The sequence below is a fragment of the Marmota flaviventris genome, chromosome 10 (assembly GCF_047511675.1).
Source record: "Marmota flaviventris isolate mMarFla1 chromosome 10, mMarFla1.hap1, whole genome shotgun sequence".
In the NCBI taxonomy this organism is placed as follows: domain Eukaryota; kingdom Metazoa; phylum Chordata; class Mammalia; order Rodentia; family Sciuridae; genus Marmota; species Marmota flaviventris.
The window spans coordinates 33266706-33287697 of record NC_092507.1 but is presented as its reverse complement, the minus strand read 5'-3'; the positions used below and the strand labels follow the sequence as shown (position 1 = coordinate 33287697).

General features: G+C 48.6%; 1 protein-coding gene across 3 annotated transcripts in view; it reads right to left on the bottom strand.

Moving 5' to 3' along the window:
- Szt2 (SZT2 subunit of KICSTOR complex) overlaps window positions 1–20992 on the bottom strand; it is a 50673-nt gene that overhangs the window by 14673 nt on the left and 15008 nt on the right. For 2 of the 3 annotated variants that reach the window (XM_027937000.2, XM_071617763.1), the window contains exons 6-45: window positions 20143–20284; window positions 19625–19731; window positions 16446–16656; window positions 16085–16255; window positions 15413–15647; window positions 15096–15225; window positions 14223–14365; window positions 13866–14018; window positions 13612–13726; window positions 13195–13412; window positions 12898–13113; window positions 12486–12564; window positions 12019–12113; window positions 11569–11737; window positions 11280–11394; window positions 11061–11174; window positions 10692–10862; window positions 10424–10515; window positions 10047–10170; window positions 9767–9925; window positions 9472–9676; window positions 9109–9224; window positions 8738–8984; window positions 7703–7844; window positions 7488–7580; window positions 7195–7273; window positions 6793–7086; window positions 6503–6644; window positions 6245–6352; window positions 6095–6158; window positions 5687–5872; window positions 5157–5324; window positions 4991–5078; window positions 4784–4855; window positions 4427–4628; window positions 3430–3529; window positions 2583–2712; window positions 394–546; window positions 210–312; window positions 15–120 (exon numbers count right to left, since the gene is read on the bottom strand). In XM_027937000.2, coding sequence (XP_027792801.2) covers window positions 15–120; window positions 210–312; window positions 394–546; window positions 2583–2712; window positions 3430–3529; window positions 4427–4628; window positions 4784–4855; window positions 4991–5078; window positions 5157–5324; window positions 5687–5872; window positions 6095–6158; window positions 6245–6352; window positions 6503–6644; window positions 6793–7086; window positions 7195–7273; window positions 7488–7580; window positions 7703–7844; window positions 8738–8984; window positions 9109–9224; window positions 9472–9676; window positions 9767–9925; window positions 10047–10170; window positions 10424–10515; window positions 10692–10862; window positions 11061–11174; window positions 11280–11394; window positions 11569–11737; window positions 12019–12113; window positions 12486–12564; window positions 12898–13113; window positions 13195–13412; window positions 13612–13726; window positions 13866–14018; window positions 14223–14365; window positions 15096–15225; window positions 15413–15647; window positions 16085–16255; window positions 16446–16656; window positions 19625–19731; window positions 20143–20284 — 5757 coding nt within the window. The remainder of the gene's footprint in view (window positions 1–14; window positions 121–209; window positions 313–393; window positions 547–2582; window positions 2713–3429; window positions 3530–4426; window positions 4629–4783; window positions 4856–4990; window positions 5079–5156; window positions 5325–5686; window positions 5873–6094; window positions 6159–6244; window positions 6353–6502; window positions 6645–6792; window positions 7087–7194; window positions 7274–7487; window positions 7581–7702; window positions 7845–8737; window positions 8985–9108; window positions 9225–9471; window positions 9677–9766; window positions 9926–10046; window positions 10171–10423; window positions 10516–10691; window positions 10863–11060; window positions 11175–11279; window positions 11395–11568; window positions 11738–12018; window positions 12114–12485; window positions 12565–12897; window positions 13114–13194; window positions 13413–13611; window positions 13727–13865; window positions 14019–14222; window positions 14366–15095; window positions 15226–15412; window positions 15648–16084; window positions 16256–16445; window positions 16657–19624; window positions 19732–20142; window positions 20285–20992) is intronic. The other variant, XM_071617762.1, reaches the window with a different exon arrangement.

The window sequence follows — 20992 nt, the reverse complement described above, 5'->3', positions numbered from 1 at the left end:
GGAACAATACGTGCCGAGGATTCCTCAGAGTAGATGGGCTCCTGGCTTCGGGACAGAGCTAGGGAAGGCGGCAAAGCATCCCCTTCCCATGGCCGGTCACTGCAGGATGTCTCCAGAAGCCTGGGAAAGAGTGGCAAAGTCTCTGGATATGTCTCCTCTCATGCCATCCCTGACTCAAGCTTTACTCCATCTTTCCAGGGCCCACATACCGAAGATAGTACACAGCTTTTGTGGCTCGCTCCTGATAAACAAACATATTCTTCCGGTTCACCACAGAGAAGGCATTAAGCACAGAGCGCAGGGCCTGGATGGCTGGGGGAGTAACACTAGCTCAGGAAGAGGATCTTCCCCAAATCCTCTGCTTCCCACTTGCCCCTCCCATCAATCACATACCCCGAGAGACCCCCATACTGGGCCCCATCTTGAGGCGTGAGTGGACTCGGATTATAGTTCCCCATACAACGTCACAGGAGAAATGTCCAGGGACAAACTGCATTGTGGCTGCTAGGTACCCTCGGGGTGCACAGCTCTCATCAGCAGCATAATCTGAAGGGAGGGAGAACATGGGTAAGAAACAGGGCACTCAGCCCCTACCCTCCAGACTGCTCACCTGAGGACTATCTGACTTGCCACTCTCCCAGATTCTTCATCACCATCTATTCCCAGGGAAAGATGAATTCTTTGGGTAACAAGAAGGGCCAGGCAGAGTCATGCCCTTAGGAAGACAGATCATTGCACACAGACTTTCAAGGAGACTCAGAGAAGGAGCTAAGGAGAAGTGTGGAGAAAGGTACAGTATGAGACAATCCTGAAGACAATGCCAAGGGATTCTGGCCTGTCATAACATGTCAGTGGCACTATAAGCCACTGTTCTCACAGGGGGTTTGCAACAGTAATGTCATTAAAATAAAAAGACTATGTACACCAGCTGCAGAGAGTGAATGTCCTGTGCTTTGGAGGCCAGATATCTCAATGGGTGATATAGTGGTACCCAAGAGCCCCTGGCCACAGTCCAATGCTTTGTTTGATCCTTTTCAGGTTTCTGTGTTGATGAGAAATCTTTCAGGAGGTCAAAGAGGCAATCTGGTTTCCCAAGATGCTGCTGTCAGGTATCAGAAGCATAGAGGATACCAGGAGACTTCAAAGTTTCTGTGTAGAAACTCTGGCACAGAATGATGGTTGCTAAGGGTTTCAGGGAAAAAATATGGAGATTAAAATGAGGAAGAGTTGTGTCTGGGTTCTGACTGGTCTTACATCCCAGGCTACTGGGAGTCATCTTAGAGTGATGGTTGTCCTGGCTCATCCTCAATTTACAGAAATTGCCTTCAAAATCATGGGAGTTTGCTAATTATGGGGAGTCTGCTTTAATATGGGGAACATATCAGGATGTGCTGAGAGGTGCACTCTCCTGTTGATGTTAGAAAAGTTGTCTATGGGACTGGGGATGTAGCTCAGTGGTAGAGCACTTGCTTGGCATGCATGAGGCCCTGGTTCAATCCCCAGTATACAAGCACACACAAGTCATCTACAGAACAGCTGAGAATGTTAAAAGTAAGAAGTGGTGTGATTTTTAAGGAAAGACTGCAAAAGAATGACATGATTTAGCTTTTCCTTTATGGACTGGGATGACAGGTCATCTGGAAAAAGAAAAGGGAGCTGAAGTTTTGAGACTTGAATTACCATCTCAAGTAGATGCCAGACATCCCAGGAATCCCAAAGGAGTCCTGCCTGCCAGTCTGGTGGCCAATCCTTCAATGGGACCTCAGGCTCCTCCCCTCTGGTCTTTTCTCACCTGGGAACTTGTTCTCATTCCCCCAGACTCCTCATCACTGTCTATCCCCCTGCTGGGGAAAGATGAACATTTCGGGTAACAAGACATGGCCAGGTGCAGGTGTGCCCTTCGGAAGACAGGTCATAGCATTGTGTCCCTTCAATCTTTTTTTTTTCCCCTGTATTCTTCAACCTCTCTTCCCCTTACTGGTTCTTTCTCTATAGAACATGAACATACTCAAGTCTCTATCTTATTTTGTTTTTTTGGTGGGGGTGGTACTGGGGATTGAACTCAGGGGCATTCAACTAATGAGGCATATTCTCAGCCCTTTTTTGTATTTTATTTAGAGGCCTCATTTTTGCTGAGGCTGGCTTTAAGCTCGCACTCCTTCTGCCTCAGCCTCCCGGGCCATGGGGATTACAAGCATGCGCCTCGACATCTGGCATCTACCTTATTTTGAGGTTCCTTCCTTGCCCCCATCTTCCTTCTGTTACTGCCACATCTATTTTCTCTTTCTCTTACTGCCAAGCTAATTGGTAGAGTAGTTATTCTTTGCTCCACCTGTCTATCTGTGCTTTTCCATTTCATCTGGTTTCTATTCCCCCTCTCTACTGAAACTGCTTCCAGGAATGTCACTGACAAACTAGAAGCAGCCAAATCCAGGAATTTTTTTCCCTATTATCCTTGCTCTCTATTACTTGGCACCAATGTCAAAATAGTGAGGACCTGCTCTCAGCTTCTCATCAAAGTACTGGATAGAAAAGTGGACAGCAGTATTGCCTTGAGAGGGGGCTACTAGGTGGGATCCTACCATCACTGGGGAGTGGTGCCCGCTGACGGGAGTGGAAGGGGGTCTCACTGCGCCATAGATCTTCTTCACTCTCGGCCACCAGAAGAGAGTTACACACGTGACTGTCATGAAGATCTTGAAGAAGCAATCTCTGGGAGAAGGAACAAGGTGTCAGAGAACTGAAGTATTCCTCATAAGTGGATGTTGGGTGGGCTGATCAAAGGCCAGAGAGAATGACCACTATCACTGGGGGTCAGATGTCAAAACACCTGTAATCAGAAATGGTGTCCCATGGTAACAGAGTTCAGGGCTCTGAGAGCAAACCCAGTGAGAAGCATTTGTCCCTCCTCTTGGCCAGAATCTGATCATATCCTTCAGGTCTCAACTTAAAAACCACTTATTTTCTCTAAAAAGCCTTCCCTAATACTCTGGCTTATCAGATCCCTGATCTCTTGCTTTTCCTTTGCAGAATTCTTCACAGTTGTCAATAAATAATGTGATTTAGTTATTCAACATCTACCTCCCTGCTGTACGTAAGGTCCACAGAATCAGGGTTTCCTTTGTCTGGTTCATATTAAATCCCTAATGCTAGCACACTGCAAGGAAAGGGAACATTTCAGAGTTACTGGGAGGGAATGAGAGAGTGACCCACTATTATAAGAGGTGAGATGGAGAGCTCCCCAGTCTGCAGTGAGGTGGGGAAGTAATAGCATTCTAGTAATTGTAGGGGAGGTCAAAGAAAACACCCAATAGTTATTTTTGGGTCTGCAGTGGAGCAATAGCCTCTGAAAATCAAGTTCCCAGAAACTCCCTTCTCCTGTGATCTATGCCTCAGTGTCCAAAGAGCCCTTCCCTTGGCTATGCTTACCTGGTTGACCTCTCTGCAGATCTCCCCAACTCGCCTCACCAGGAGCTGCTGCAGGTGGCGACACTCAGTGACGGGCCCCCCATCCTCCCGGATCAGGCTCCTAGGAAGGAAGGATGAATCCAACACAGAACTGGCAGGAGATTTTAACTGTCAAAAATGGGAGGGCAGGTCATGGAGGTCATGACCAAGGGAAACCATAAAAAGGAGAAAGGATTGGACAAGGGAAGTAAACCTAATGGGAAATGGTAAAAATGGAATTCTTAGAGCAATTCTAAGAGCTTAGGCTCCTTGCTTGCCTTGCCAGTTGGCACCACATTAAGATTTCCATCACTTCTTTAATCTCAAATCCTGGTCAGAATGGTGGTCTTCCTTGCTGTCAACCCCACCCAAGGGAACAGAGTGGTATTTAAGCAGATGCCCATGAACTCTAGCTCTGGCATTTACTGTGACCTTGGGCAAGTATTTAATTTCTTTTGCTTGAGTTTCTTCATACCATTAGGGTAAGATTAGGTAAGCTTATTTATACAGATTAAATGCGTTAATCCCATGTAAAATGCTAGAATAGTGTGTATGTATTTTATGTACTTGTTAAATATCAGCTATTATTCCTTATTTTTATATATCAACCTCTGAAGTTGCTCTGAATGGTAGATGTTTTTAATGTTCAGCTAGAATCCAAATTCTCCATCAGCTTTCCAATTCCATTAACAAAGTCTAAAGTTATGTGTTTTGCTAGATGTGAGAAGAGATCTGAAGCTCTAACCTTAGAATTGAATCCAGATTCCTCTGAAGCTCTCAGTCCCAAGTCTTTTTTTTTTTTTTTTTTCTGATGCTGGGGATTGAACCCATGGCGTCTTGCATGCGAGGCAAGTACTCTACCAACTGAGCTATATCCCCAGGCCCCAAGTCTTATTTTTATCAACACTGAAGAAAGGTGTGGGAACAGGGAAAAGAGGTTAGTAGCAGTGCCAGGGTGTAGGCCCTGGCTTCTACTCACTGTGCATGTGCATACACTTCCACACGATCCTGTAGTATTCGGACAATGAGCCAGAAGTCAGGCAGGCAGGGCCCAGGAAGGACTGAGAGTGAAGGCTGCAGAGATGCTTGCCCAGGTGGAGTCCGCAATGTGAAGGGGGCCTTCTCACTGAGGGTCTCATTTGGACCTTCACTGTCTGAGCCACTACTGCCACCATCATAACCTGTATCAAATGTGCTGAAGTTTATTCCCATCCTGAACTGAGCCTGACTTGTCTGGGCCTCCAAGAACATCAGGCTTGAAGGTCCTCTTCAAATGAGCCCCTTCTGATGCCCCCTGCCATCAGCTTAGAGTCCTCTGTCCCTGCCCCCTGCTTACCTAGGTGGTCTGAGTCCACACTACCTTGACTGGATATAAGGCTTAGTCCCCGACTGGGCCCAGGCTGACTCCCTGAACAGAGAAGGAAAATATCTGGAGTTCCTTTTGGTCCTGCCTAGGGCTTCCCTCCAAAAATGAAAGCAGGACAAGTAAGCTTCAAGTCTCTGGTTCTGGTCTCCAAACTTTGCTTCCCAAATTCTCTCTTACCTGCTTGTGGCAGGTTGGGTAGAATGATAAGAGGGGTGCCTTCAGAATCCTCTGGGGAGCCAGGGGCTTGGGGACTGGTGATCAGGGGCTGCAAGACAGAATATCAAGACTGAAGTACAGTGCCACATACCCACTACCACCTCCCTCTACCCCAGGTCAGACTTACCTCCCTTTGGATGCCTTCAGTCCTGTCCTCATTGATGTGCCAAGCCCAGGTCACTGCAGGGGTCTCCCCATGGGACCCACCTGGCTGTTGGCCAGCTGCCACAAAGAAGAAGCCACTGTCAGGGTCCTCAAGGAGAGCATGGCCAGGGAGGTGGAGGCGGCGGAACTCCTGGGGAGCAGAGACCAAGGTTGTAATTTAGGCAGGAGTAGCCCTCTCTATATAAGGTGACTACACTTCCTCACTAGATACTCCCAGCTACCTGGTGAAGAAGATGCCAGCATCCCTATTGCTGAGGTAAGAAAAGGTTTGGTGACTTTCCAAGGTTCAACAGACCCAGTGACAAGATTGGAGGCTGGGTTTTGTTCTACTGAGTTGGGCTTTTAGGCATAGGGGTGAAGAGCAGACAATATTGTGAGGAGGTATTCAAGAAGGATAATTCCATGGACTAAACTTTGGGCCCTCTAGTCCTGTGCTAGAAGGTACAAGGAGGGGTGCCCAAGGGACCTTGGAGTGTTCTGAGAGCAGATTACCTCCTTGAATTGCGTGAGGGAACGTTCTGGCCCAAACACAAAACTCAGTGGCAGAGTTTGGCGAAGGCAGGTGGAGCGTCCAGGAGAGCTATGGATGTGGGCAGCTACTCGGTGCAGGGCAGGGCTCTGGGGGATGCCCCCTCTTCGGAGTGCCCCCACCATCTCATCTTCTAACAACCAGCGGATCTAGGAAGAACAACGCAGGAAGTGGTAAAGGGCATCTTTCTTGATTACTGGAGCATTACCTCACTCCCAGACTAGAAAATACTAGATGATACTCTGGCTCAGACTGAGAAAAGCCTCACTTTAATCCCAGAATAAAGGGGGGTACTTTTCTCATGTATACGATAGAAAGGTTATCAGAGCACTGGGAGCTATTGCTTGCACTGGGGGAGAGAAGGCCCTCACCTCACTCATGGTGGTCTCGATAGCCAGTCTGTGGGGTGTGGCCAAACTGGACAGTCCTTGGTGCCTAAGTGGAAGGAAGATTCAGATACTGGTTTCCAGGAATGAAACTGAGGGGGAGTGATGAACTGTGAGAGGGAGATAAGTATATACCTCTCTTCTTCTGGGGGTGGTAGTGGGGGTCCCAGGCCATCATCTGACCTTAAAGATGATGGCTGCCCTGGGGACCGTGGGAATGAAGCACTGCTCTCAGATGTTGATCTAAACAGGGTAGAAACAAAGGTCAGGAGACACTACCCCCCGGAACCTCCTCAAAGTCTCCTTAGTTCCCACATTCCCTTATATTCCTTTAATGGTGCCCCTATTCCCACAAAAGTCCTAGACCCTCCACCAAGCTTGCTGCCACCACACCTGTGGTGCTGAGGGTCCGAGGCTGGGGGAAGCTCCACTTCCAGGGGCAAGGTCAGCACGAAGACATCCAGGGTGACACTGAGGTCCCTCAGGGGAACTCGGCCTCTAATCGGGGGGCCCTCCAAACTGGCAAGTACCTGGCCTGGGAGAGGAGGAAAGCCGGGATTGCTGGGGGCCCTGAGTAAAGCATAGATTCAAGTTCTACATGCGAATGAGTCATATTCCTAGGCTTTCCTCCACCCACACACAGGCAGGCAACCCTGGTCTTCCCCAGGCTCCTCTGAACTCACCCAGACAAGTAGGCAGGCTGCACACAGGTACTGAGCTGTGCTGTCCACGAAGACGCACAGAACATGTGAGGTGCAAGAAGAGGGGTGGCAGGTCATGCACAAGGCTCTCAGGCCCAGTGGGTGAGTCACCCCCCAAGATACTGAAGGAGTCTTCATCAGGGTTCACAGTGTCTGCATCTGACAGTGAGGCAGAGTCTAAACCAGCAGGCCCCAGGTCTGGTTCACGGCTCTCACGGTATTCGACCTCCAGCTCTGGATCACTCTCAGTGACCACACAGCAGGCAGATGTGTCACCTAATGGTGCATGTCATATGATCAACAAGCTAGACTGGCAGTGGAGGCCTCTCAATCCTGGCTTGAAGCAACCTCCTCCACCTCAACCCACTTGCTCACATCACATACCCTCTTCTCCCACAAGTTCAGCTTCTGAAAACTCCAGATCACTGACTTTTCTGTCTACTGTGTCCCGAGGACCATCATCCTAGGCAAAATAGAAACAAAACAAAACCCAAAATACCAAAACCAAAATCAACCAAACAAATAAAAAACCCAAACAATACAAAATTTGATCTAAGCAGGCCAAGAACTACATTGGGTCACAAGGAAGTAAGATTCAAGAGGATCTAGGCAGGCCAAATGGGATAACTAGAGCTCTGGGTTTGGGGCACAAAGGAGGGAAGGATAAAGGCACTCACTTCTCGTCTGCTGGATGGAGGGCAATAGAAGAAGTAGTGGGGATTGGAGGGCACAGTGCGGAAGTGGAGGCGACTAATTTCCAGGAATTTCTCCTGTTGTAGGGTTTAGAAGTGGGTTATGATGTCAACTGACCCTTGAAGGTACTACCCCTCCACCAGAATGGGACAGTGCACAAGGACTCTGCCCCTCTTCTGCCCTCACCCAAGCTCCCTACCTGGATGAGGCCATGAAGGGCATCGTGTGCCTCTCCTCTGAGCTGGCAGACATCTGTCAGAGAGATCTCTGGGCCAGGGTCTGGATTGCCAGAGACACGGGTGCTCTGAAACTCAGGCTCACTTAGGTCCTCAGTCTCTATGCTGAGAGGTGGGGGTGGGAGAACACCAGTATCAAAAACCACCAAGTGCTAGAGGTACCTGCTTCCCAAGTGAGGAGCAGCACACACCTGTCTCTTGTCTACATAGTATTAACCCAATGGCCTGGGCAGTGACAGAGGCCAAGGAGAACCAACCCACCTATTTGGGCTCTAACCTCCACATTTCTTAAAGGCCAGACTATTTCTATGAAGTAGAGTGAGGGTGATCCCAGTTTTCTGACTCATATCACTTGGTGGAGAGTGGTATTGTTCTCCGTGAATAGAGAAAACAGGTGGAGAAGTGGGGTTTGATGGGAAAAAAATAAGTTCACTTGCGGGGCATGAAAAGCAGGGGATCTAGAGCTCCAGAGGGCCCTGGGCTAGAGTTTCAACTAGGAGTCCTCCGTATACCCACCACTCTAGTTCATTTTTCCCTATGGGCAATACACTGCAGAGACTAATACAGAGCTATCTGCCTGTGATCTTTCTTCTTTCCTCCAGCCTCTCTTCAGTAGGGGCCTGCAAAGGTCTAAAGTTAGCTGGGGACTCAGCAGTGAGCAAAATACATAGTTTTCGTCCCCATGACAAAGAGATTAGTTGGGGAGACTGTTACTATTATATGGAGGTCCTCAGAACAAGTCTCCAATTTGGCAACTGGGAACTCCCTGGCCCTAACCTGGCTCATCAGACCATACCTCAGCAGGAGAAATGGGGAGTGTCTGAGAGGGAGCATGTTTCCAGGACCACAGGGGAAAAAGCTATCTGCATAGGAAAAAGGAAGCCAGCAACAAAATATTGATGCTTCTCTGTGCCCACTCCTGGATTAGAAAGTTCTTGTTTTTAGAGTCTTGGTTTGTTCCCCCACTTTCTCTAACATCATTCAAGAATAATCCTAACCTGGATTCAGAAGCTAGGATAGCTCGTTCCCGAGGCTCTGGACCCTCCTCAATGCTGCTGCTGAAAAGCCCTGGGCTGAGAGGACCAGGGCTTGGGGGTGCATGAGGTAAACCACAAGTGTGGCCACACAGAGCAAGCAAAAATGGGGTGATGTCTACTTCTTGCAGTAGTTCCTCACAGGCATCCACTGCTGTCAGCAAATCCTGGCAAGTCACGTTCTGTGATTGCTGCAAGCTCCGGAATAGCCCTAATGGAAGTGGAAAAGGCCACGAGGGTCAGCTCTGGAATGGTCTCTCCAGGTCCCACCCCTGTAATGTCTGTATCTCCACTCCCAGAGCTCCACTCTTCCCTCACGTGGCCTTCCTGCTTACCACGGACATAGCACCGCTGTGCATGCTCCTGCAACAAGGCACAATGGGTAGCTGCCTCTTTGTACCTGGGCTCCATCCAGACTGAGGATGCAGAGGGGTGGTCGAGAAACTGAGTCCTAGGAATGGAGGGACAACAGAGTTTGGTTAACTTCCCTATATGATACCTTGGATTCAATAGTCAGTGGATATCCAGTCTCTTATATCTAGACTCTTACAAAATGTATTCACTCAGTTGATGAACCTGCTGAGGGAAGCCAGAAGCTGAGTTCCTTTCACTGACCATCAATCTGTTTATCCATACCCATGAGTGTACACCGAAACCTTTGTAGGAGGAGGACACAGATGAACATCAAGAGCACTCACCGGAAGACGAGGTCTCGGGGTGCCTGAGGGGGCTGCATGCCAACCATTTGCTCCCTCAATGCTTCCAGGGAACAGCTATAGATATAGACAGGACACCGGGTCCGGGGCCCCTCTGTACCCTCTGTCTGGGAAGTCTGACGCCCAGCATAAGTCTGTAAGTCCCGGCGGAAGGGAGGGCTCAGCTCTCCTTGATCCTGGGCACTATCTGTGGGGAAAGGTGTCCCATGGTGTTTAAGCCCTTTATTTGTGTCTCACCCCACTCCTATTTAACTGACATCAGAGTCAACGACCTTACCATCAGCTAGGGTTATGCTGAGGATAGGGACTTGGGACTTGGTAGCCTTAACCCCAGTTCCTCCTAGATCTCGAGGACTGGGGGTTCCACTCCAATCCCCAAGCTTTGTTTCTTCTTGAGAAGGTCCCTCCAGGCCATAGGCAGTCAGATGCTGAACATCTGAAGAGGAAAAGATGGATACAAATCAGAGTTGTTTGGTGTTCTGGTGAGGGAGTGCAGGGGTTTATATATAGTGTGTGTATGTATGGTGGGGAGTGTTAGTGAAGCCAGTAGTCAGTACCTGTGAAGGTAGCGGGGAGAAAAGTTAGGAACACATGCTGGGGGGTCACCAGCCTGGCATAGCAGCGCCACTGAGGAGGCTGGGCAGAGATGAGAGGCCTGAGAGTTTCAGGAAGACCTACACCCTGTAAGAGAGAAACAAAAAATTAGAGCAATCTACAAGGGAACATCTAAGCCCTGTTCCCTTCCTTCACCTTGAGCTGACTCATCTTAGGTATAGTGTCTAAGATTCAGAACAAATGGAAATGACAGTGTTCAGTCTGTGGCAGAAGGTATATGGAATCAGGGTGATAGAAATCTGGCATCACTATACATGGATGTATAGTGATGGAAGGAAGTCAGTATGACAAGGGCTTAGGGAGAAGACTCAATGCTGACCAGGGCAGGAAGAGCTGAGTCTCCAGTGGCCAGGGTGCTGCTGACTTGATCCTTTAGGATCCCATGGCTTCCCATTGGTGGCCCCTCTGCACCTACAACAGGCGTAGAGATGGTGGAAGAGGGTAGAGCCCCAGAAAGGTGGCTCTAAGTTGAAGAGATGGAGAGGATGGCGAGGAGGGAGTCCAGAGCTCAGACAGAAACCGCCCTGTGGGAGTGAGAGAAAGGGCTGGGCTGGATTCTAGTATTAGAAAAAAGGTGGGGAGCTCACCTGGATCATGACAGCTCCGCCGCAGTACCTCACTCAAGAAGGCAGCCTGGTCAGCAGGGGTCAGTGGGATCTCCCGGTCACTCAGCTCCTGCCCCAGGCAGCTGTGCAGCAGGCACAGCACCGTGTCGTTGGCAGGACAGGGCCCCTCGGCGAGAGGAACACCCTCTGGCTCTGCCCGACACACACTCTGCTCAGCACCCAGAGCTTCCTGCTATCCAGTGTCCCCAGCTCCACCCTGGCCAGCAAAACCCTTTGGCTGCAGCTTCCTCCTGCCCCATCACTCATTTGCTCCTCTACTCATCTGGTCTCTAATATGCCCAGCATGCTGGCCCCTTAGGAGAGGGGTGAGTAGGTACCAAATTCACCCACCTCTGGAAAGCAAAAGGAAAAACATCTGCAACTGCTGGCACTGTGGCAGCAATCCCATTAGGTCAAAATGGAAAGGGATCTCATGGACACAGGTGTCTCCTCCCTGGTCCAGTCCTAGGAGGGGGGGAAGGATGATAGGATACAACAGTGAGACCCAGATTACTTGCTTCCTCCCTACTCATTCCCCTGTTCCACCCAGGGGCCGCCTTCCCCACTAACCATCAGAGACCCGTGGCTCTGGGGGCAAAGGACCCCATTCCTTGCTCTGGCAGAGCTGTATCAGATATTCAAAGCTCAGCATGGAGCCTATGCAGGCAGCATCCCGTGGGTGCAGCTAGGGAAGAAAACATCAGAGGATAGGAGTAACCCCTCATAACCCTAGCCTCTGGTTCTCAATGAAGCCTAAACAGTCACAGACATTCTGAGGCCCCAAGAAGCCCAGGGGCTACTGCATCCAAAGGAGATCCAACCTGGTGAAAGATCAGGGTATGGGTCTCGGGACACTCACAGCTTGAGGGATCTCAGAGTATGTCAAGTTCTGCAGGTGCTTCCAGCTTTCAGGGCCAGGTCCCACTCGCCCATATTGTGGCTCCACCCACACCTCAGTGACCAGATTAAGCTCTGAGTCCCCCTCTAAGGCCTCCACCTCCACATCATTGTCGTCATCTGTTGAGAAGCTAAAGGAGAGAGTGCTCTAAGAAAAAGGGAGAAGGGATATAACACACAGCCTTGTGGCAGGGAGAGAGCCCATGGAGGAGAGGAAGGAGGCCAGCATAGGATAGCCACAAGTTGCACGTGGCCTCTATAGACCATGTCTGCCTGATGGAACATCAAAATATAACATCCCCCTGCCTCAACTTGAGATGAACATCCCAGGATATGTGAGCCAGATGTTTAGGGGACAGTGAGGAGAGAGGACACTCTGCAGAGATGACTTCCAGGCAGGGCTAAATCTCACCTGTCTTTGGTGGAGGTGGAGTGTGGGGGGAAGAGGATGTACTGGATGACACATGTGTGCTTCTCTTCAGCTGCAGCTTGTCCGGGTGGTTCATTCTGTGGGTAAATAGGAGATCCTAGAGGGCTGGGAACATAGCTCAGTTGGTAGAGTGCTTGCCTTTGCATACACAAGGCCCTGAGTTCAATCCCCAGCACAACAACAACAACAACAACAAAAATAGAAGACCCTAGAAAAATCCTAGCTGGTGTGAAGACCTGGTCTAGCCTAGCTCTGGCCCTCAAAACTTCAATATCTTCACCACTCCTCATTATTTCTATGACTCTGGCCTCAGACCTTGGTCCTCTGACCATATCATACGGTCCCTACGAGGCAAGGTTTATAGCGGTCCCCACCCAGCTCAGAGGCAAATGTCCCTGAGATTATTATGATGGATCCTGAGGTGAAGTGTCATGAGGGATAGCACACACCTGAATTGGAAGTTCCAGAACCATATTGATGATTCCTTCCGCACTGCAGGCAAAATGGAACCCTTCAGAGAGTCGAACTCTAAAAGCCCCATAAAGGTGGAAGAAGATGAGAAAGGAGATACTCGGTGCAGTGCCCCAACACATCCATCTCCCAGTAGCCATCGTGACAGCCTAGTCCACTAGATGCTCTGTTCAGACTAACGGTCTCTTAGGGTACAACAGGTCCAATTAGGATCAGAGGCCAAAATAAGCATAGTAGAGGGAAAGCACAAGGTTAGGTAGCAGCGTGCTCTATGCTTGATATTGGAATGTAGTAATAGAATGTGGCTTAGGCTTTCTGCCAGTGTTCAAACTCAAAGTCCACCCTTGCTCTACTCCTGCCCCAGTAGCCTGGCAGGCTCCAGTGACATACTCAGTGAGGATGGATAGGAGCTGGGCGATGGCACTGAGTGGTAGTGCAGGAGCCAGGCCTGACGGGACACTCCAGAGCCAGCGTTGATGGTAGAGGTAGCGAGACAGTGATGCTAGGCTAGACGAGGCTGAACGGCCTGAGACTAAGGGCAGTGGCCCTGGTGGCTCCAGTGTCAGCAGGAAGGGTGCCCGGTAGTCCAGGGGTAGCTTCTCATACCTGGGAAATGGGCAATTCCTCAGTTGATCTCTACTACCCTTCCCTCATGTTCCGGGACCCTTCCCCATCCTCTATACTAACCTGATGAGGAGCTTGTCCAGTGGTTTATGGAGGACCACAAGGCAGGGCCGGTCAGACAGGGCCTGCTGTGGCCCCAGCATGGGGGGTGACTTAGAGGGAGAGCTCCCCCCACCAGTGCCACCCAGCCCTTTTCGTTTCACCTTGGGTGTTGGCTCCTTGCTTTGCACCCGGTGGGGGAAACGAAGGCGTAGGATCTCTTCCCTCAAATCTGACACAATCTGCAAGGAAAATGTAGTCAAGTTTCTCCAGAAGTCTGAGAAAAGGGGCCCAGAGACAAGGTAAGAAAACTGTCTCCTTCAAGCCTTACTTGGTCTGGGAATCACTTCTCCCTACTAAAATTGGCCCTGTGGGGGCACAGGAAATGGAGCTCATCTATACCCGAAGACTCCTTAGTCTGGGAGTAAGGGCCCAGTTTACCTTGTGCCGGGCCTGTGCTGGAGTGCCAATGGGAAAACCCAGGCGAAGAACCATGCATGGGGCCTTGGAAATGATGCGGACCATGTAGAAGGAGGAGGGGGGCTGGTCTGGGGCACTGGGGAGAAATGGGAGAAAGTGAGCAGCCCTAGGCTGGAAGTAGATGGGTTTGGGAGGAGGTAGGGTTGAGGCCTGGCATTAGAGGAGAAATGGAATAAGGTGATGGGGGAAAAGTGAGGAGATGTCACTTTGCCCACCTGGAGAGCAACTTGACATAAGAATAACCCTCGACCAGCACAAAGCTGCTCCAGTCCCGAAGCAAAGAGGTCAGGGAGGAGTGTGAGATCCTGCACTGGATAGTGCTGTAGCGTCCATTGCTGCCTGGGGTATGCAAGTGCTTGGGGATTGGTCTAGGAAGAAGGTGTTGAATGTAATCAGACCTCCCAGCCCCAATCTTGGGGGGGAAGAGTAGACTACTTCCTCCCCTAGGCCTGAGATTATCAGGGCTGATAAACAGGAAGACATGAACACAGCTGGTACCCTTCCCATCACTCCCTATCCTCTTACCCCTGCTCCTCCACCCAAACTATGGCCCTAACCCTGAAGGTACGCACGTGTCATGCTCTAGGATGAGCACCAGGCGATGCATGTGCAGCCAACGCTGCCATGAATTAGCATCCATAGACAGTACTGGCTTCCAATAGGCAGCAAACTGGGCATGAGATGAGTCAGAACCACTGTGCTGAAGGGAGAGCACCTGGGGACAGAAGAGATAGCCCTATGGGAGCATATGTGGACAACCAGCAAACAGAGCCAAGGCAGACTCAGTTCAAGGGGTCAAAGACAGAAGTAGGTTAAGGCTAAGGGCTGTAGCCTAACTTGGGATTGAGGAAAAACAGCTTCCAATCTGAAGGCTAGATTAGTATGACTGAGCCAGAGACAAAATGTGTAGCCTTTCCTTAAAGATGAATTCAGCAGGAAGATGGAACCTGCCCAGCTTATGTCACTGACTTTCAAAGAAAAACTGAGTGATGACAACACCTGGTGATGACGCTGCTGCACACCCATGTAAGCCATGTGCCCATCAGCGTGAGGCTGCCAGCCATGTCTTCACCGAGTGCGAAGACAGCACAGGACAAAGGAAGCTGTGGCATTCAGAAAGCACACAGTTCACAGTGGTTGGTGATGGCTGGGAACAGGTTGGGGAGGTTGGGGTGAGGGAGTGCACAGTCTGCTGAGGGACCACCACCTGAACATTCTGCAAGATGTCAGACACCCATGATCTGTTAAGGACCTTTTGGATCCTTCTCCTCCCCTTCCCCAGGGCCTTAGAAGATGGAAAAGAGATGCTTTCAAGGTCAAAGGTGAAGCTTCTAGTTTCTGTTCCTTGAAAGAGAAGGAACAGAAGTTGGTCTGGGATCCAGATACTGTGCTGATCCCTACCCAGGTGAACAGAAAAGGGGCTACCAAGCATCAGAGCTACTCACCGGGGTGGTGGAGCCTGGAGGGATGTAGAAGAGTGGCACTCCACTCTTGGTGCTGTCTGGAAGTGTGAAGTGCTCTGGCACTGAGGAAAAGGACTGAAGATGGGCTAACATCTGGTCAGTCTGGTTAATGCTGTCAAATAAGGGCCAAGCCTGAGCCACAGCTGACTCTGCTAGGTGCAGTTGAGGGGAACCCCAAGGAGACAGGACCAAAGACACAGCCTGGTGCTCAGGATGACCCTCCCCCACTCCCAGTTTCACAAACCCATCCCTCCATACAACAAATAGGGCATTATTCACCAAGTGGTGACCTCGCTTACCTCTGCAGTGTGTTCCAGAAACGGCGGATAACATGGGTACGATATAAGGAACGAATGGGTTGCCTTAGTGCACAGGACACATCATGCAAAATGTCATAGCCACCTTCCATTGTCACCTCCACCCGTGTTGCTCGAGGACCCTCAGGCTCTAGGGGCCAGGGTGCCATAGCCACATACTCAATGCGCATGTTGTGTTTCCAAAGCAACACCAGCTTCACTTCCAATTGGGAGCCTCCTTCAGGGGAGCAGAAGGGCCAGTTAGGTGAAGAAGGCTTAGGACTCCAGGCCTAGAGAGATTCCTATCTGAAACCTCACCTACCTCATGGAACTCTAGCCTGGCCAAAGGTTCCAAGCACAGTTCCATAGGTTTCAGGCCCAGAGTCTGTCAACTGACTCAAAAAGAAGTTTGCAGGAGTAATTTGAAAATAAAACCAAGTTCAGGGCACTACACTCGTCTCAGCTGGTTCACCTTGTGCAAAAGGAGATGGAGTTGGGAAATTACTTGCTGGGAGAAGTGAACCCTGAAGGCAACTCTCAAATGACAAGCAGAGTCTCTCATAGTGATGCTCTTTCAGGGGTGTTATATGGGTGTCTTCCACTCTGTTCAACAGGTCTACCTGCACAAAAGTTCTCAAAGATCTGTGAAATTATAGTAGGACCTAATGACCTCACCTTTGGCCAATGTGACCTCTCGGACACTGTAGCCCTCTCGAAGCCGTACAGACACAGTGCTGACCAAGTCAGCTGGCACCTCCTTCTCAGTATGCTTCTTCCGGCGCAAGGCCAGGGCAGGGTTGCTGCTTGCAGAGACTAGGTGCTCATTAAATAGGCGGTGCTGAGAACCTGGGGGCCCAGTGAAGATGGGGAAAGAGAAAATGGTGATCTATTAGTGGACAGTTACACAAGGGCAAGAGAAATCACTGTGGGAACAGCTCCAGATCTGTTAGACTTCCAGTTCTTCCAAAGCCTAGACAGCATAATCTCTGGGCCCATTCTATATTCCCCCTTCCATCCCACCCAGCCTGCCTCTTACCGCAGTAATATTCAGGGTTCAGTGCTTCACCACTGCGTAGGAAGGAGTAGAGCAAGAATGCCCGGTGGTAGACAGTCAGACCCAGGTTGCCTGGCTCAGGTTCAGGACAAGTGGACAGGTAGGAACCAAATGTTGCCATTGCAATAAACTTCATCAATTCCACATTGGGCACATGTCCAAAACTGCAGTCATAAGAGTAAACGCCTCCCACCTGGAGAAAGTGAACAAGTAGAGTCCCTGATCCACCAGAGGAACTGGAGATGATGAATAGCAAGAGAGGGAGCTGGGACTAGGGGAGAAGCAAGCCACCATTCCCCTCTGTGCCTGCCCTTCCTTGAGTCCTTCTGTCTGAAGCCCATACCATTTGGTTACATCATCTTCTGTCCTTCTTCCTCAACATCAAATACTCTTTTCTTCCTTCACTAAAGATTTTAGCAACTGGTTCATTGGTTTCCTGTCACCATCCTGAAAGACTTCAGTGTGTATCTCTAATAAAGTGTTTCTCAAGCTTCAGAACATATAGAACCCCCACCAATCCCTGCCCCAGAGATATTGTTAAAATGCAGGAGGTCGGGGTATAGCCTGAGGTCTGCATTGCAAATAAGCTTTCTGAGGCCAATGCAAAGGCTACAGATCAGAAATTGGCAAACTCATATACACTGAGGCCAGATCTAGCCCATCACCTATTGTTATCAATAAGGTTTTACTGGAACTCAGCCATGCCATTCATTTTGTATTGTCTTTGGTTGCTTTCACACTACCATTCGAGAGCCTTCACACCACCACAGCACAGCCCAACAGTTGTGACAAACCCCTTTAGGCTTAAATATTCACTATCTGGCCTAGATGATTCATCTAGTTCCTTGGCTGCTTTGTTCCTTAACCCTTATCTCTATTTTATTGCACATTGGCTATATCTTGGGGCTTGGCTTCACTTGGAACAATTCATCTTTGCAATTCTAAATCACTATAATCCATGACACGTGATTATCCCTTTAGTTTCCTTCTGCCCTCTTCCTGCTGCTCTTTGACCACACTGGGTCTTCCAGGCCTTCAGTGTGCTCTCTCCAAGTCTAATAGCATTATCCTGACCCTCCTATGCAACCCCTGCCCCACTTGGATCCTTAATTCAAGCAATTTCATAAACATTGTTCTCAAATCCCTGACCTTCTTCACAGTTTTCTGCTCCTACCTCAAAACCCCAACTAGGATCACAACCTCTATACTCAGTCAAATCAATGGTGCGCAAATGGAGAAAATCGCACGGTGTGTAGGCTGGTCCTGTGTCAAATCATGACACCCCACCCAACTACTTATTCAGGGTTGTCCTTAAGCCTGTATCATCTTCTCAACATTGGCCTCCCTTCCTTATGGTATTCATCATTATCTTTTTTTTTTTTTTTTAATATTTTATTTACATTTCAGTTTTCCGTAGACACAACATCTTTGTTTGTATGTGGTGCCGAGGATCGAATCCGGGCCGCAACCACGCCAGGCAAGCGCGCTACCACTTGAGCCACATCCCCAGCCCCGATCATCATTATCTTTTACTTCAGAGAGAAATGGGGCCTTTGGTAGAATTTATCTACATCTTCACTTCTATCTTCTAACTCAAAGAAAGAAATAACACTTGTCTGCTCTGAAAGAATTCCTCAATCTGTTACTAGAGACAATGTCCACCTGTCAATTCAGGACTTGACTCCATCAGCTTCTTCTTTCTTTCCCTTTTTTCAAACTCTTCTTCACTATGACCCCTTAGAACAAAGCCTAAGTCTCTAACTTAAAAAAAAAAAAAATAGAATAAACACCCCTCCTTCTTCCCTGTGCTTTCCTCTGGCTACCATTCTTTCTTGTTCCCCACTTGATCTGAACAGCCAAATTTCTTGTGTCAACACTTATCTCTACTTCCTTCTCTTCTATCCACAGCAAAAATTTCCCTCACAGCCTCTTTACTAAAATGATTCTGAAAAGGATCCCAGTGACCTAATTATTACATCCAAAGGGTACTTTTCATTCCTCATCCCTCTTAATCTTTCTCTGCATCTTGCAATGTTAACTACTCATTTCTTCCAAAACCTCTGACTTCTCTAATCTACCCTGTCTCTTGAGTATCAGGGTCTGCATATCCAACTGTTAACTGCTATGAATTGCAGCCATTTCATATATACTTTAAAGGTATGATCTCACCATTGGAGGTAGGTACTCTGATAATCTCCATTTATAAATGAATCCAACCTAGAGGTGAACTGGTGGGTCCAAGGTCCCAGAGCTAATAAATATAGCCAGAATTCAGACTGGCATGCCTTACTCCAAAGGCAATGTTCTTAACTACTATATTGTGACCAATCACAGGAACCTCAAACACAACACACATGAACCTGAACAAAACATATGTATACACAAAATTTATCATCTTGTCCCCACTCCACCCCAACTGCTTCTCTTTCCATTTGCTCTGCATGCTCCCCAGTCAGATACTTGGAGACACTCTTAACTTCTCTTTCTCCCTCATCTGTCCCTTAGTATCTTGCTAATCCTAAGTCATATTAACTCTATCTCTTTATTTTCTCAAACTGCTTGCCCCTAAATTCCCTAATTTAAGCCCTGCTCCTCTTACTAACCATTGCAATTAATTGTCTCTCTGTCTCCACTCCTGCCTTTGACTCAGCAGCAAGAATAGCCTTTATAAAATGTAAATCAACTAGTGATTTTCCTGCTGTATATCTGCATCACCCATAGAACCATGCATTTTACTTCTTAATATGGCCAAACCAGCTTTCCATGCTTGGCTATGTCTACCTCTCTAGTCTACCATAAGCTGTAGTTCCCTGTATATGCCTTCCCTCCCCTTTGCTTAAGCTAGTTTGAACTGGTTTTTTAACGCTTGAAACCAAATAATAATAACTAACCTAATGGGATAGGTGGAGCTGAAACTGACTCAGATTTTGAAATTTCTATTCTTTTTATTTAACATGCTATCTCCCAAATCCTAAAGAAAGGGGACAAAAATGAGAATCCTCTTCCACCATTGCTACCTCTATTGCTCTAGACATGACACGTTCTCCCCAAGGCAACTATGTCATTAGCTTCATTTGAAAAATCTCACCTGTAAGAAAGTAACCAGCCACATCTGACTTTGTGAGATACCCAACTCCTTCTCCTTCCTATAAAGTGCTCACCTGAACAAAGGAACAAGCCACAGTACCACTGCGAAGCTGGTTCAGTAGTGTCTCACAGACAGCAACATCAGGTACACTGGTCACCCCATCTGTGATCACAATGATACCTGAGGCAGAAAACAAGATTCAGACCTGCAGCACTGGCCAGACCAAACTAACAAGGAGGCACCCAATGGACAGGGCTCTGAAGACCTCAGTGTCCACTCATCAACATGTTTTATAAACCTCTAATACCTTTCCTTCTCTCCTCCCCTCCTGCTTCTTTCTCGTGATGCTAGATCACAATCTCCCCTACATGATGTCCTTGTAATTCTACTCCTTTCCACTAGGATCCCTGATGGTTGCCAGAGCTGAGGATACTCAAGATATACACTAGTGCAGATTTATATTTTGCAAACAATGAAACAGGTCCTCTTCCCTAAGACCCACTGATCCCCAGGAATCTCTATCTTTGTCAATATCCCCCCACCCTTGCGGATCCCCATTTCCCCATTCCCATCAACATTCTTTTTACTGACCTGCACTGGAGTTTGAGGGCAGTAACTGCAGTGCCAAGATGCCCTGACGAATCATACTGACTAGTCCAAGATCAGCTGTCACCATGGAAACTCCCACCTTCCGGCCCAAGGGCTCCCCTGAGTCTGGGGACTGGTCTTCTGCCTGGCCCCAAGTTACAGAAAAGTTAGACTACAACAGATTGCATTGCTGCCTCATCCACAGCAAAATCAGAATTTATAATTTTTCTTCTGTTTTAAATTTAATCAATTTTTATTTATTTAATATTTATTTATCTGGGAACTGAACTCAGAGTGCACTACCACTGAGCTATGTTTCAGTCCTTTCACTTTTTATTTTAAGACAGGGTTTCACTAAAACCTGCTGAGGCTGGCCTTAAACTAATGATTCTCTGGCGTTAGCCTCCCAAGTAGCTGGTATTACACGCACATACCACCATATCTAGCTTCTTCTTTTTCTTTTTTCTTTGTAGTGCTGGGAATTGAATCCAAGCTAAGCATGTGCTCTACCACTGAGCTACGCTTCCAGCTCCCAAACCAGAATTTGTAGCCCTGTACTGCCCAGGCCTAATCATGTGAAGACCCCAAGCTCCCCACGATGCTGCTGAGTCCTACTGTTCTCCCTTCCACACATGTGCTCAGCTGCTGAACCTCAGATGGGAAGGGAGTCAACACCAGACGAACCATCAGACTGTACTGAGGCAGGGCTTCTCTACCTTTTGCCAAGAAGGGCCTTTTTCCATATTCTCCCATCACTATCATGAAATATTTTATAAACAATCCAATTCCATACCAGTCATCAGGCACACAGAACTGCTACTTGCCTGGCAACTTCTGTGATATCCAAAGCAAT